The 15,665-nt window shown below is 38.9% G+C and overlaps 1 protein-coding gene across 1 annotated transcript in view; it reads right to left on the reverse strand.

The window, feature by feature from the left end:
• The window catches only part of LOC140817094 (tripeptidyl-peptidase 2), a 48,600-nt gene that overhangs the window by 6,734 nt on the left and 26,201 nt on the right, over positions 1-15,665 (reverse strand). The window contains 3 exon segments of the mRNA XM_073176683.1: positions 13,036-13,128; positions 13,258-13,356; positions 14,989-15,081. Of these exon segments, the coding sequence (XP_073032784.1) occupies positions 13,036-13,128; positions 13,258-13,356; positions 14,989-15,081 (285 nt within the window).

The raw sequence follows: 15,665 nt of genomic DNA on the forward strand, positions 1-15,665 counted from the left end.
TTTTTCGTTCAGCGACACCATTTTGTTGAGGTGTGTCAACGCAGGAGCTTTGATGAATAATTCCCTGAGAGGTTAGGTAGGTTCCCAGAACAGTGTTAAAGAAATCTCGAGCCCGATCAGTTCGTAAAATTTGGATAGTGGTGGAGAATTGTGTCTGTATCATGGTGGAGAATGTTTTGAAAATTGTAGACGTCTCACTTTTGTCTTTCATGAGGAAAACCCAAGACAGACGAGTATGATCGTCAACAAATAATAGAAACCACCGAGTACCCGTAAGGTTTTTGATACGAGATGGACCCCAAATATCGCTATGAATTAGAGAAAATGGTTTAGATGGTGTATATGTGTGTGGGTTGAACGATGTGCGAGTGTGTTTTGAAAATTGACAAACATCACAATAAGGCAAATGAGAAGAATTTTTGTTTACTAAAGATGGAAATAGTTTCTTGAGATACAAAAAATTAGGATGACCTAGACGGTAGTGCCATAACAAAAAATCATTATCCCTAATGGATTGGACTGCGGAAGTATGGTGGTCAGGGGCATTGTAGGATGTCTCTACGGGCGGCTTCATAGGGAATAGGTAGAGACCAGCACAACACTTAGCATTGCCAATCGTCCTCCCCGATGCCAGGTCCTGAAAAACACACGAGTCAATCGTAAAAATTGTCGAGCAATGTAAGGTCTTGTTGAAAGCACTGACAGATAATAAATTACAATGAAGTGCAGGAACGAATAAGACATTATGTAAGCATATTTCTGGGGATAACCAAATTGAACCCGAACCCAGAACTTTTGTACAAGAACCATCGGCCACTCGAACTGATTTAGAGACTCGTGAGGGGCTGTATGAATTGAACATCTGTAATTGACTGCACATATGGTCTGAAGCACCAGAATCCACTATCCAGTAACTAGATAAATCAGGCTGTGAAGTAAGGGTAAGGGGAATATCACCTGGGATTGCTGTACTACCCGTGCCAATGATTGAGGATGGCATCGCATGTTGGGAGAATAATTTCTGTAACGCATCCAACTGTTCCTTGGTGAAAGGCGCAGCTATGGGAGGAGTCTGGTCAGAAGCCACGATTAGCGCGGCGTTCTCTGGCCGGCTTCCAATCTGCTGGTTTCCCATGTATCTTCCAGCAGCTCTCGAGATTGTGAGTTGATTTCTTGCAATATTCACACCAAGGACGTCCTGGAATCCTTTTTCCGTTGGTTTTGCTTGTCGGCTGCCCTTGACGAAATCCTTGCTGGGTTGTAACATCACTAGTTGGGAAGCTATGTTGGCGTTGAACGGCCAGGGCAGAGTTATCAGATGACAGAGGAGAGGAGCCCAGCATCACCTTGCGTCGGCTTTCCTCCTGGCGAACCACTGAGAAAGCAGCACGAAGGTTCGGCAGTGGGTTGGTGCTAAGTATTCTGCCCCGGACGTCATCGAAGTTGTTGTTGAGACCCATTAGAAACTTGAAGACCCGTTTGTTTTCAATAAACGATCTGAACACCTTTTCGTCTTTGGAGCATTGCCAATCATGTGTCTCTGTCAAGTCAATGGTTTGCCAATTGCGGGTAAGGGAAGAGAAGTACTCAGTCACTGTGGTTTCTTCTTGTCGCAGATCATGAATAGCCGATTCAATAGCAAAGAGTTCAGCTGTATTGTCGCGGCAGGAGAAAGAATCACGGGCAGCCTCCCAAATTTCCGAGGCAGAGGGATAAAGGAGAAAATTCTCCCCGATCTCAGGGATCATGGAATTGATCAACCATGCCATCACTTGGTTGTTTTCAGCCTTCCATGTTTTGTATTTTGGATCGGAGGTTTCTGGGATGGATGAGGAGCCCGTGAGGAGCTCTTCTTTCCCTCGGCCGCATATGTACATGAAGACAGATTGTGACCAAGGTAAGAAATTCTTGCCATTAAGTTTATGGCAAGTTATTGAAAGAGGGGATGTGTCGCTTGTGATTTGAGAAGTGGGTGAAGGGGTCGTGATTTGAGATGTGGAGGCCATCGCTGATTGCGGACCGTATTTTGTCATGTATCGGCTGCCAAGTGCTCTGATACCATGTAGCTTTTCATACGAGAGTTATGGGAGAGAATAACTCTTATTTCCACTTTTTTTTTTTTTTTTTTTTTTTTTTTTTATAAGAAACTAATATATATTGATAAAATTTAGTTAAATATTACAACATTAAGTGGACAAGCCATCCACAAATCGTGGTAAATGAAAAAGATTACAGCCTCAACTTTCAAGAATCAACAGAGGATAAAACACCAATCCCTAACAAGATCTGATAACATTAAATGGCTAAAAGCCGGAATCGCAACTGTCCATCTTGCCACTCTGATCTTAATTGTTTCCCACAGATTATCTGAAGTCTCTTCTATGTCGCTGAATATCCTGTTGTTTCGTTCGAGCCATATCGACCAAAATAAGCAATGAATTATGATCAGCCAGAACTGGTTTAGGCTTTTCCCTTTGAGATAGCAATGATCCATAAGGTACATATCGCCTGATTTGAAGGGAACGGACCATTGAAATCCCAAGTGTTGCATGACTTTGTTCCAAATACTTGTCGTGTAAGAGCAATGAACCAAAATGTGATCCTGTTCTTCGATATCTTGTTTACACAATACACACCACTGAGGACATAATTCATGATGAGGATTCCTAATCTGCAACTTGTCGTTCGTCTGCAATTTCCCCAACGCGACTATCCACGAGAACACTTTCACCTTATGAGGGATTGGCACTTTCCAAATTTTATCGATGAAAGGAAAAGATGAGGTAGAACTACTGTTGAAAAAAGAAGAGTAAAAAGAATTAACTGAGAAAAGACCCGAAGCATCTCCCAACCAAACCCTGAAGTCCCTAACCCCGACACTCACAGTAACCGAATGCAACACTCCAGATAAATTTGTGAACTCTTCTAATTCTGCATCGTGCAACCCTCTTCTAAAGCTCACCTCCCACTGAACTGGAGATAGACCTAAACTGTCTGGGACGGAGTAAAAATGATTTACTGTTTTGTTCTTAGACTCTGAAAGAAGATAAAGAAGAGGAAAACACTCTCTCAAAGGAGACAAACCCACCCACCTATCCTCCCAAAACCTCAATAAATTTCCACCCTTAATAACCGAGCCAATCAAATTCCAGCAAAGTGAATGAGTCCGAGAGATATACTTCCATGGGCTTCTAAACGTCAAATTCCTTGCCTCGCACAAATCCCATCCGTTACTCTGTACTCCATAAATACTGCCAACAACTTGTTTCCACAACGGGCTTTCCTCAATTGCACCTCTCCACCACCATTTTCCGAGTAGTGCTTTGTTCCTTAGAAGTAAATTACCTAGTCCTAGCCCACCTTGTTCTTTCGGTTTGCTAACTTGATTCCAATTAATGACATGGCAGTGCGAATCTCCATCATTTCCGTCCCATAAGAAGTTCCTCATTAGTCTTTCCATAATCTTTGCCACACTGTTGGGGACCCTGAACAAAGACATAAAATAAGTGGGCAAAGCACTTAAAACCGATTGAATCAGTGTCAGACGACCACCTCTTGAAAGGAAACCCCTCTTCCATCCAGCCAACTTATTGGACATCTTGGAAATGACCGGCATCCAAAATTCCAATTTGGTTGGGTTACCTCCTAACGGTACGCCAAGGTATCTGATGGGCCAACTTTCCATCTTGCATCCAATTGTTCTTGCCATGTTCTGTACTGTGACATCCGATTGGTTCAATCCAAGCAATGAGCTCTTCTCAAAATTAATCTTCAACCCTGATCTTGTGCAAAAAAGCTTTAGGATTTCGACTACTGCCATCAAATGTTGATCTGTTTGAACGAGGAATAAAGTGTCGTCCGCAAACTGAATATGTGACACTTGTACTTTGTTTCTTCCCACCTCAAGGCCTCTAACAGTGTTGCTGGATTTTGCTCGATCGACCAAACCCCCTAAACTGTCGATCACCAAATTAAATAGGAATGGTGATAGCGGATCTCCTTGTCTGAGTCCTCGCTCTCCTTTGAACTTACCTCTCGGTCGCCCGTTAATGAAAATCGAATATGATACATTGGACACGCAACCCTTAATCCACTTCCTCCACTTAGTTCCGAAACCTTTCTTATCCAATACGAAATCTAGGAAACTCCAATCTACATTGTCGTATGCTTTTTCGAAGTCAACTTTCAAGATCCAACCTAGTTTCCTCTTCCTTCTATATTCCTCAACCACCTCATTTGCGATAAGGCAACAATCTGTTATATGTCTGCCCCGGATGAAAGCACACTGGTTCTCCGTCACTGTTTTGCTCATCACCTCTTTCAGTCTGTTTGCTAGGACTTTGGATAAAATTTTGTACAAGCTGGTTACTAAACTGATCGGTCGAAAGTCTTTGATTTTCATGGCCTCTTGTTTTTTTGGAATGAGACACAGGTATGTCTCATTTGTTACCCCATTTACGATTCCATCCGTGAAAAATTCCTCGAAAACTTGCAACAGATCATTCTTAACCGTGGCCCAACATTTTTGAAAGAAAGCTAGACTGAAACCATCTGGTCCCGGTGCCTTATTTCCGTCACAATGAAACACCGCACGTTTAATCTCTTCCTCAGAAAAAAGCACTTCCAGATTCGTTGCATCCTCTGGACGTAAGGATCTCCAATCCAATCCCTCTAAGCCCAATTCAACTTGCTCTGATTTCCTGAACAGTTTTTTGTAGTATTCTATAATGGCTTCCTCTATCTCCGCTTCGTCTGTAAGCAACGACCCGTCATCCAACTCGATCTTTTCTATCAGCGCTTTATTTCTTCTGTTTTTCAGCAAGGAATGGAAGAACTTGGTATTTTGATCCCCATCAGTGAGCCATTTGACATTAGATTTTTGACTTTCCATTTGCATTTTTCGTATAGTTAGTAATTCCAGCTCACTTCGCACATCCCTGCGTTTTTGTTTTAGTTGGGTTGACCAAACACCTGTTGACTCCTGCTCATCTAGTTGTGAAACCACGAATTGCAGCTCTTTAAACCTGATGTTAACGTCACCGAAGAATTCCTTATTCCATACTGAGACCCTTTTTTTTGTTTCTCTAAGCTTCCTCATAAATCTGTACCCTGCCCATCCTTGAAAATCCTCGGCGTTCCACCATGATGCTAGTGACTGCTGAAAAGCTTTATGAGTTAACCATACATTCTCAAATCGAAACGGTGAAGGTCCCCATTTGAGTCTCTTTGTGTCCAAAACTATCGGGTGATGGTCAGAAGTAATTCTTGGAAGCACCAACTGTCGGTGTGTTTGGAAAATAGCTAACCATCCCTCAGATAACAGAAACCTGTCTAATCTGCTACAAATTGGATTGACTCTGAAGTTGGACCAAGTGTATTTAGCATTCAATAAAGGCGGATCGTAAAGGCACATCTCCTCAATGAGAGCATCGAAACATTGCATACTTGTGGTGAGCGAGTTGCTATTCATCTTTTCATTCAAATTGCGAACCACGTTGAAATCGCCTCCTACACACCATCTGACTCCGCAGATTGAATTCAAACCTGCCAATTCCTCCCAAAACAATTCTCGATGCCTTGGATTACACGGCCCATAAACAGCGGAGAACCACCACAAAATATCATCCCTGCGCTTGATTTGAATTGATACCGAGTAATTCCCGATCAAATTGTCACAAACCTCAATCACTCTAGGATCCCACAAAACTATGATTCCACCAGCTCTTCCATCAGCTGGTAAACACACCCAATCTACAAATCTAGACTTCCAGAGACTGGAAACAAACTGCCTGTCAACTGTATTGCTCTTGGTTTCTAAGAAGACTGCAATGTCTGGGTTTTCCTTGCGCATTAATGTTCTTACTATGGCCCTTCTGCGAGATGATCCTCCCCCTCTAATGTTCCATGAGCAAATCTTCATAACAGACGAGTGGGACCCTTCGAAGCCGATCCTTTCTCATAGTTAACCCCGCTGTGCAATCTAACAAGTTCTCTGCTAAGCTTACCCATGGATTTGATCGCAACCCTTTCACTTGTGAGAGAAGTACAATCTTTCTGAGGTGTTACTTGTGCCATGATACCTTCTGCTTCAAGCAAACTTTGCTTATGTACTCTCTCGGACCCCAACTTATCAGGAATACATGATTGGCCCCCACCTAAAAACCCACTAGACTGACCCAGAACCATAAAAGAAGCGGGAAAGAAAGAATGAAGGAAAAAAGGAAGCTTAGAATTGGAATACGGAAAACAAGAAAGTGCCTTACCCCCATTTGGATCAATGTTACCTTGAGTCGACGATTGGTTGTCTATCTGCTTCTCCTCTTCTAATTGAAACAGCTTCTGTAGTTCCATATCTACAGATTCGTGGTTAATCTGCATCTCTGCTTGAGAGTTGAAGATACTATCGGATTCCGAACATTCCGAAGATACAAATCCCTCATCCCATTGATCATCCTCAGGTGGCTCTTGATCGAAGTCGTCTGAATCATCAACCTCGCACTCTCTTTTCTTGGTCAAGTCCTCCATTGCTTTAACACCGACTGTCTCCTCTACCCAAAATTCCTCCGCAGTCTTTGAGCTTGAGTGGTTGTAGTTGGAAGCGTCAATCTGCCGTACTGAAATATTAGGTGAAAGATGTTCTTCAACTGACTTGTTAAGATCATTATCCTCCCCGATTCCATTGGACAAAGAATGAATAGGAGAGGTAGTAAAATCCTCTGGTTTTTTTGGTGAGATCCGCTGCAGAATTTTCTCCACCTTTCTATCTTTAGGATTGGCTGTCTTCATTGAAGATCCATTAGGCTTGTCCGCTGCTGAGCTTGTACACCCTAATACCTCCACCTCTGGTTCTCGATTCAAGTTGGTTATAGTTTGTTTTCCAGCTTCCGACCATTTTCTGCTAATGTTAATTTTCTCCCCACTACCCAAAATCCTTTTCCCATTCATCAGAGCTTGAGCGTAAGTCTGTTTATCGTATAGGTCGTAAGCGTTGCGATCGAAATTGACAACGGTAATATTGAAATCCTTAGGAACCCCGTTGATATTCAGAATGATACGGTTTGTAATAAATCCATCTCTTTTTCCTTTGACCTTAATCTTCGCAGCAGTAAGATCACGAAGGAGACTAGTATCTTTACTGATCTCCAAAAGGCCCCCGCATTGCTCTCCTATTTCCTTGAAAACGTCGTAAGTCCATAAGTACCAAGGTAACCTTGCAATCTTGATCCAACTATTACAGCAGCATAGAACCGAAGAATTTCCAACGATTTCAGAACTCCACCTCTCGAAATCCAAAGCCACCCCTCACTCACACACGTTACACACATTCACACACACTTACACGTTTTTACACACCAAAACACACAACACACACCTACACATTTTATTTCAGATTTTTAAAAAGAGAAAACCTAGGGTTCTTGAGAAACTCAGCAGCCGCCCCTCCCTTCAAAGAATTTCAGCAGTTTTCGGTGATTTTATTGCAAGCAAATCGTGCCACATTCGTCCCGGATCGACCTCGCATCTTTCCCCCGCTTCAGTATCGTCGTTCGTTAACGTTAAAGATTTAAAGGCAAGTAAATTCTGTTTTTCCTGCGTCGATCTTGTCATAGTATTCATGTTGATGTTTATTATGCGTAAAATTCATGTATGATGTTCATAGTTTGAGCAGGAAATTGGTTGGATCAGTTTTGAAATAATTTTTAGATCTAAAATTTCGTTTTTCACTGTATTATGAAAACTGCGATTTTTTGGTCGAGAATTTGGGAAAACTTTCAACATATGAAAGGTAGAACTTTCGATACCTTCGATTTGATATAAAATTCGAACTATTTGGATAAAAATTGAGTGAGTTATGACTGTTTCCGTGGGACTGCTCAATCTGCGTTTTCTGAAAAATATGTTATTGATGCGTTCTTGAAGTTTTATCGTTGCAGACTTCGTTGGAGATCGACAGGTGACTGCTGCTGCGTTTAAGTATTGTGAGTATGACGTGGAGTTGATGTTTTGTACTTCGTCTCGGGTCGATAGGCACTTGAATACATTAGAAGGCATAGAAAGTATTTTGATGTCAAAATTCATGTTTATGGATTATGTTGTGTGGTTGTTGTGCTTCGTTGTTTTGGGGACAATTGGTTGAGTTGAATCCTTGTCATAGCGTTCTAAGATGAGTCTCGTTGCATCGGTTCGAGTCGTTTAAGCGCAACTTTTAAAATTGCATCAAAATGTGTTATTTTGGGTTGGTTGTGCGCAGGATTAGCGCCGCAGCGCCCGTTCTGCGCAAGCCAGGCGCCGTGGCGCCGCAGCGCTTGGCCTGCGGCATTGCTAGCGCCTAGGCGCTCGGCAGTGCCGTAGCACAGCAGTATCCAGCACCTAGGCGCTCGTCCATGACTTTTTAAAACACTATTTTAGGCTCATGTCTTCTATGTTTTGGGAAATGTTCACACATCATGTTAGGATTTGTTTCGGGAGTTGATGTCATGGCTTAGTACAATGATTAAAGGAGGTCAAGTCCCGAGCGATTTAGAACGTCATAAGAAAATTGTCATTTTGGGTGGTGAGCACGATCATTATGTCTAAGTATGGAAATTAAGTGCTTGAACTCTTGTTAGTATGTTGCAGCAGCGGCCCCAAGCGAGATCCAACGAATCCCTCAACGCCAAGTATGTTTGACGTGCAAAGAAAATACTTTCAAGTTTTTGAAGTATGCTAAATATCTTGTGACCAATTATGTATGGGATTGGAAAGCGGTAAAGCATGACCAGGGACCAATCCGCCTCATTAAATCATGAACGGGTTTAGATCAGGATTGAAAAGCGTTAAAGCATGAACGGGGACCATCCACCCGTTAAAGCATGAACGGGGATCTCATGTATGTGGCAGTGGATCTTCCGTGTCAACCCAGTACTCTGGTTTAGTCTGATGGGTCACATGCTTTGAAACATGCCTCTACGCAAAATGATGAAGTTATGTATGCACAAGTATGCAAGCATGTTTATGAAAAGTTTTCACATTATGGCACGTCTATGTTATGTATGTATGCTTAAGTTTAATTGCAAGTTCAAGTTCATGTATGTACGCTCTATTTTTAAGTTGCATATGGTTTTATTACGTATTACTCGTTACTTTCAGTTTATACGTGTTGAGTCTTTAGACTCAATAGACTTGATCGATGCAGGTGAGGATGACTTGGAAGAGACTAGGGGTGGGGACCAAGGAGCTGGCTTGGACTGAGCGGGAGGCTAAACCCGAGGACCGCCATGTTTTAAGTTTTATGAAATGATCAAAATACTCTGATTTATGTTACTGGTTATGAGATTTTAATCAAATGCTTTTCGCAAACTTTATTTTTAAATCTTTTGTTGCATCCACTTTTGAGACGTGCAGTTTATTTTAAATCGAAATTGAGAGTTATTTTATAATTTAGAAAATTTTTAATTTTTCCGCAAATTTTAAGTAGTAAAATTACGGTACGTTACACATGTCTCCGACTTCTCTGAAATAAAGATGAATTATCGACCATCCACATTCAATGACCTCGAAGAAGCCCACAATACAACAATTGTGCTCCTCATCGGACTGCTCTACCATTACTAGGTTGGAAATTCATCTTCGAGGCATGCGTCATCTTTCTAGTGGTGTGACTTTGGAGCATCACTATTCTGCCTTATTATATCAATTTTATTTCATACTGCTGTTTTGTGTAGTTAATCGGAGAATATCTTTTTTCTTTTGACAAATACCGGTGAACTCGTATTAGAAAGTGCCGGAAGACGGAATCTGTTAAATCATCTCATGACATCAGAGTTGTTTGCTTAAAAATGTTTATGTACATATAATTTGGTATTGTGATAGATTACCATTAAAGAGTTAATTTCCATTTTCAAAAATAGCACCACTCTTCGGAATTCATCTTCTTGGATTTACTATGAGTTGGGACTTGCTATTGGTGACTCTTGTTTTATGTATTCAAAGCACGTCATTACAATCTATATTGAGCTAGTTGTGCACTCCGATCAGGCATGTCTTGGCATTTTGGAAATTCTTTCTATTGGCCAAGCTTGGATTAAAGTTCAGTAATTTATCTGAAGTTGGAAATTAAGAGGGGGCTGGATCTTGTTGAACTTTATAAGTCTTCGTCGCATGATTAAATTTTTTTTTCGCGGGAATACTTTTAAAAACTTTTCGTGGACTTCCATTTGTTTATATCAACCTATTTGTTCAACTACTTATTATTTGGTGCATCATTAGTATTCTGTTGGTTTTTTGGTCCTTATTCCTAGAACTGGATATTGTAGTCTATTTTAGATTTGGTAACGTTCTTTCACTAAAGAACAATCTGAATTTGAGTGCAGATATTCCTAAGGTTTCACAGGAGAAATTGCTTTCACTTTTTGCTAAGTGGTTGATATCATCAAACAGTAACGTTGAAGTAATTGCATTTGGTGAATTAAATGTATTGATTTATTTTCTTAGTGGGTTTGTCATGTTAATTGAAATGTAGGCACGCACCTCAGTAATTATTATTTTTATGTCCATGAAAAAGACTAATATATTTTTGAGAATCATTCTTGAGTTAATTTTTAAACCCTTGATAAATGACTATCTTACCACTTGGGATATGTCTACCGTCATATCTAATAAGAAAAGCTTCAAGCGCTCGGGATTCACCATTGCACGAATTTTGATATTTCGTAATTTCTTCCTGATATGCCATACATCCAAATTATTATTTTGATTGTTTTTGCCTTGGTTTCATGTCATTTTGCAGTCTTAGCAGAGTAGCATTCGTGGGTACTTTACTAGTCAAACTACTCCATGATTTTTTTTACTGTTAAACAAGCTAATCTCTTCTCATTCTAGCACTGCTATTTTGCATGCATGACAGTCCATGCAAGGTCGATTTTGCTTTCTCCATGACGTACTTATGAGTTATGATACCAAATTATTAACGTTTTGAGCTGGATGGATTTCTCAGATTAGGCTTTTCACTTGTGGATTTCTTAGACCAGGCTCTTTATTCAGATTCATTTAATACTTCAGATTTAAACAATCTATATAGTGGGGCAAATAGTAACAAATGTAGAGTGTCCTTCAGTCTGCTCGGGGCACCGTGCCTGGGCTCAACTCTTGATTTTTACTATCGGGCACCCTAAACCTAGTCAGGTCTTACTCAACAGCTCGAGAAATAAAGATAAGTCTTCTGGATATTTCTCTTTTAGCACTAAATGACTAAAGTTTTATTCTTTAAAAGTTATTGTTTCTTTTCAATAATGTTTGAAGCCTTCCAAGTTTGGTAGGAATAAAGGGGAGAGCACCTTGTTTGAAGAAATTGAATCCATAGTAGAACTATACCCATGAACAAAAGAATTTATCCTTGAAGAGCAGGAATATTAGGCATAGAATCGGACGACGGAGCAGTGAGACTAATGTTATGTTCTCACATCCGCAATCGAAAGGGCATGAACCTTTACACCATGATCTCCGATAGCTTGGCTCCCTAATTTTTGTTTTTCTCAAAAGAAATATTTTCAAACAGTCAATCCTTTTCAAATTTGATACAAGATTCATGATTGTTCGATCAAGCATATATTTTTTCTTTCGCTGAAAAAAAATATTTTAAACCAGTCAATCATCTCAACTTTATGCAATATTCAATATTGTTTGGGTCCATATAAGCCCGACCTCTCACTCGGCACTCAGTAAGCCCAACTATGTTTGGCAAACATATAAGCTCGACCTCGTGCTCGGTACTCAATAAGTCAAATATGCTTGGCAAATACATAAGCTACACTTCGTGCTCGACAACATTAATTGGACTCTTAATTCACTACTCTTTATTTGAGTTTGGTCTTCATTGGTTGTTTCAATAGTCCTTTATTTGAGCTCGGATCTCAGCAAGATTTTATATACAACTCTTTATTCGAGCTCAATTTTCAGCAGATTATTCTCTATAGCTCTTTATTTGAGATAGGTTTTCAGTTGTTATTTTATAGCTCGGTTTTCTGCATTGTATTTTATAATGCCCTTTATTTAAGCTCACTTTTTAGCATATTACTTTCTATATCTCTTTTTTATAGCTCGGTTTTTAGCACATTATTCTCTCTCTTCATTTGTGCTCGACTTTCAGCAGATCTTCATGTACAACTCTTTACTAGATCAGATAATATGTATGTGTAAACTGTTAATCATGGTCTTCTCGGACACGTATTATCACTTTGGATCTCTTTGGTCTTCTTGTGGTCATGGATATTATCTCGGACTTGTAATAAATGTCGATCTTGACTGGATCTCTATTGGGCAGTATAGACATTTCCGGATCGGCATGAAACATCATTTGATTATCTACTCAGTATCAAAACGACTACATTGGCCACTTATTTGGCCCACCTCAAAAAGTCCACTCCAACAAACGGTTAAAGGACATTATGACACGCAACTAGAATAATATCTTACTTAATCTAAAATATAATTTTCCTCACTTGAATGTTCATCCATCAATTCATTTGTCGTCACTTTTTTGCAAGATACTATTAATGATATGGTAAAAATCCTATCAAAACCTTAATTATATTTTAGAGATATTACAGAATATTACGTGGATATGCACGGATCTAGTTGCCATGTATAATAAAATTACATATTAACTAGGACTCTCCACCTATAAAAATAAAGGGAAAACCCTAATCAAGGTATGTTTTTTATCTTCAATGATTTATGCTAATCATGTATTTTTTTCTCTCAAAGACTATAATAACGTGAGCGTCCGAATGGCTCTACCTTCGGACGAAGTCATCTCACTTTTTTTCTTAGATACACAGTTATATTTTTGTATGATTCATTTCCATTGAAGAAATCGGTTCGTGATTATCAGTTCAAGATATTTTATTGGATGTGATTTTTTTTAATTGCATCAAATTCCTATAGCATGAAATCATGCATACTGGAATGTTCGATTCTAAATCATGATCAAATATTTATCCAAGTTTATTCAATTAAACAACTAAACAAGGCCCAGCCAATTGAGGTCTTTCATACCTTCAACAAATCAATCTCTGCTATAGCCAGTCCTTTCTGATACAAGGCTTCTGCCAACTGCTCACGAGTTGTCTCCATTTTCTTCTTTGTTTTCTAGTTAAAAGCATACTATCATCTCAAAGTTTGAAACTATAAGGTAAAATGATAGGGGAAGATAAAAAAATAATTCTAACAGTGTTATACTTCTCATGCAAGGAGCAGATGAAATTATTAAATGTTCACCTCTGCACCCTCATCATCTGGATCGCTTTTGACGGAGAAATATTTCATCAATTCATCTGCATCAACGCTGTCAATAAGCTCATCAGCTTCGCTAATAATCTGCACAGTAGCAGATTAATTATAGGAAATTATGCACAAATGTACATCAGTAGATAATATCAGTAATGAGAACAATTTAATTGCTTCTTTTGGACGTAAATCAATCTTGGGGCTATTAGCAAACAAAATTAGCAAGTGCTGAAAAATTTAGTATTAGACTCTTAAACTTCCATATGTTACTGCAGGATTTTCTTTGCTGTAAACAGTTGCCACACATTCACACAAGATTTGCATACCAACAGTTAGGATTAAAATCATATTTGTTAACTTAGCAGTTGATACTGATGGCTGTTCGACGATTACAAGTTTAGTTTTGGATCAGATTTAAGCAGAACCAGGTGAACTTATTGTTGATCACCTTTTAGAAAAATGTTGCAAATTTTTTTAGAGACAAACTTTAAATCAATATAATATAAAATATAAGTTTTTTCTCTCTTTTTCTAATGACGAGAAATTATGTAGAATAGGGCCAATAATTTTACAAAATTGGCTGAGAGGGATATGACATTTAACTTGATTGTTCCACCAAAACAGGAAATGTAAATCTTGCACAGCTAACAATGAAAGTAAACTCATTCCAACAGTTTTCTCAAGTCTCAGGTAAGGTCGCTTTTATTGGGGACAAGATTCAAGAAATTCATCGTATCGTAATAAAATTACTATGGGATGAGTGAGAAAATGGCCATTTATACTTGACACAAGATTCATGACATTTGTGGTATCATTACAGAAATAATTGAGTGACAGAACTGAAGCTGCATTATATATTGATTGAGATGGAATATGAAATCAAATTTATGCCAACAAGATACAAAAGCAGCATCAGCATCAATCTACCGGACAATCAAATCTCCTACTTGTGCACACGAGATTTTAAGCAGGAGAATTCCAACATTAAAAGAAACTGGTTGATTTAACTATTGAAGCCTTGATTTGCAAAGAAAATTGGGAGAAAATAAACAAAAACCGAATGAGCAATCACATTTCTTTTAATGGATCGCCTATTAAAAGTTTTAAAAATCAAAACTTGAAGTCTGGAAGCAGTGACTAAAACAACAATATTTTTAAAATTTTATGAGCCCTTATATTACTGAACCAAAAGTGGTCCATAAATGGGATTAACTAAAAGAGCCAACGGTAATTTGGAAAGCATATGTACGTTGATTATTGAGAGTTAACACCAAGAACCACTGTGACTGGAAATTGCTCACAGTAAAATGTAATCCTCGAATTTTTCTACATGAATACAAAGAGAAATAAATGGTGGGTGCTGTTCGGAACTCAAGTGTAATCGGCCTAATTAGTCGCGAGGGTAATATTATCATGGGCTTAAATAAACTGGGCCAAAATTTTATCTAGTTATGAAAAGAAATTTAGAGGGAATGACTTTTGGGAGGGGCAAGGAAAAATAACAGGAGGAAGTAGAATAGAGTTAGGCATTCAGACATTTTATTCCTTGAGTTTTTACTAGCTTAGCTAGGGTAGGGTGTGCATACATGTGTGCAGAGGAAACTCGGGTTATATTCTAATTTCAATATATATTCAATTATAGAATAATTGCATCCTTTTTTGTTCTGTTCATTAGCATTCCATTGACAGAAATATTTGTGAGTGTAACAGGTGCTAGATTACCTCTTTATGATGTCGAATTTTATCTTCTATGTTCCGAGATAGCAGCCCTTCCAGTATTTTGGCTAGCAAAGGAGCGTATTTCGGGTACTCTGACTGCCAACAGATTGATTGTTAAAAAAAATAGCTATCCAAACCACTGTAAAACCATAATGATGTATGAAAACAACGAAAATTACCTAAAGCAATGGCACAGGGAGCATAAAAACATGACTCACACTAGAAAAACCCATCGAAATATAAAGCACTAGCAATAGTTGTTCAACTAAGATAGAAGTGAAAGAGCCTGAGATGCGTTGAGACCATGTTAGTTAACTCAAGGACGGATTTCACTTTAGAGATTCCATTAGTATTAGAAATTCGCCAAATCAGCACAGGTCCTTTTATCCATCCTTTTATCCAGCAGTGTGCATTTGTCATTCAAAGATAATATTACAGTGGCAGCTGACTAAATCAAAGTAACAGTTCCAGATGTTTTTGTATGACTACACTTTCTACATTGGAAACCCCGAATGTAAATCATATGTTCTCAATCCATGGGTAGAGTGCGAGAAACAGAGAATCAGTTCAAATCAGTGTGGTAAATGGCAGTAGGCAGTAGCTAGGCGGTTGAATTTTTTTATACCTAATTATATATAATCATGCAATATATGCATAATTAGATGATATATATGCATAAA

The sequence above is a fragment of the Primulina eburnea genome, chromosome 16 (genome assembly GCF_022965805.1).
Source record: "Primulina eburnea isolate SZY01 chromosome 16, ASM2296580v1, whole genome shotgun sequence".
Classification (NCBI taxonomy): Eukaryota; Viridiplantae; Streptophyta; class Magnoliopsida; order Lamiales; family Gesneriaceae; genus Primulina; species Primulina eburnea.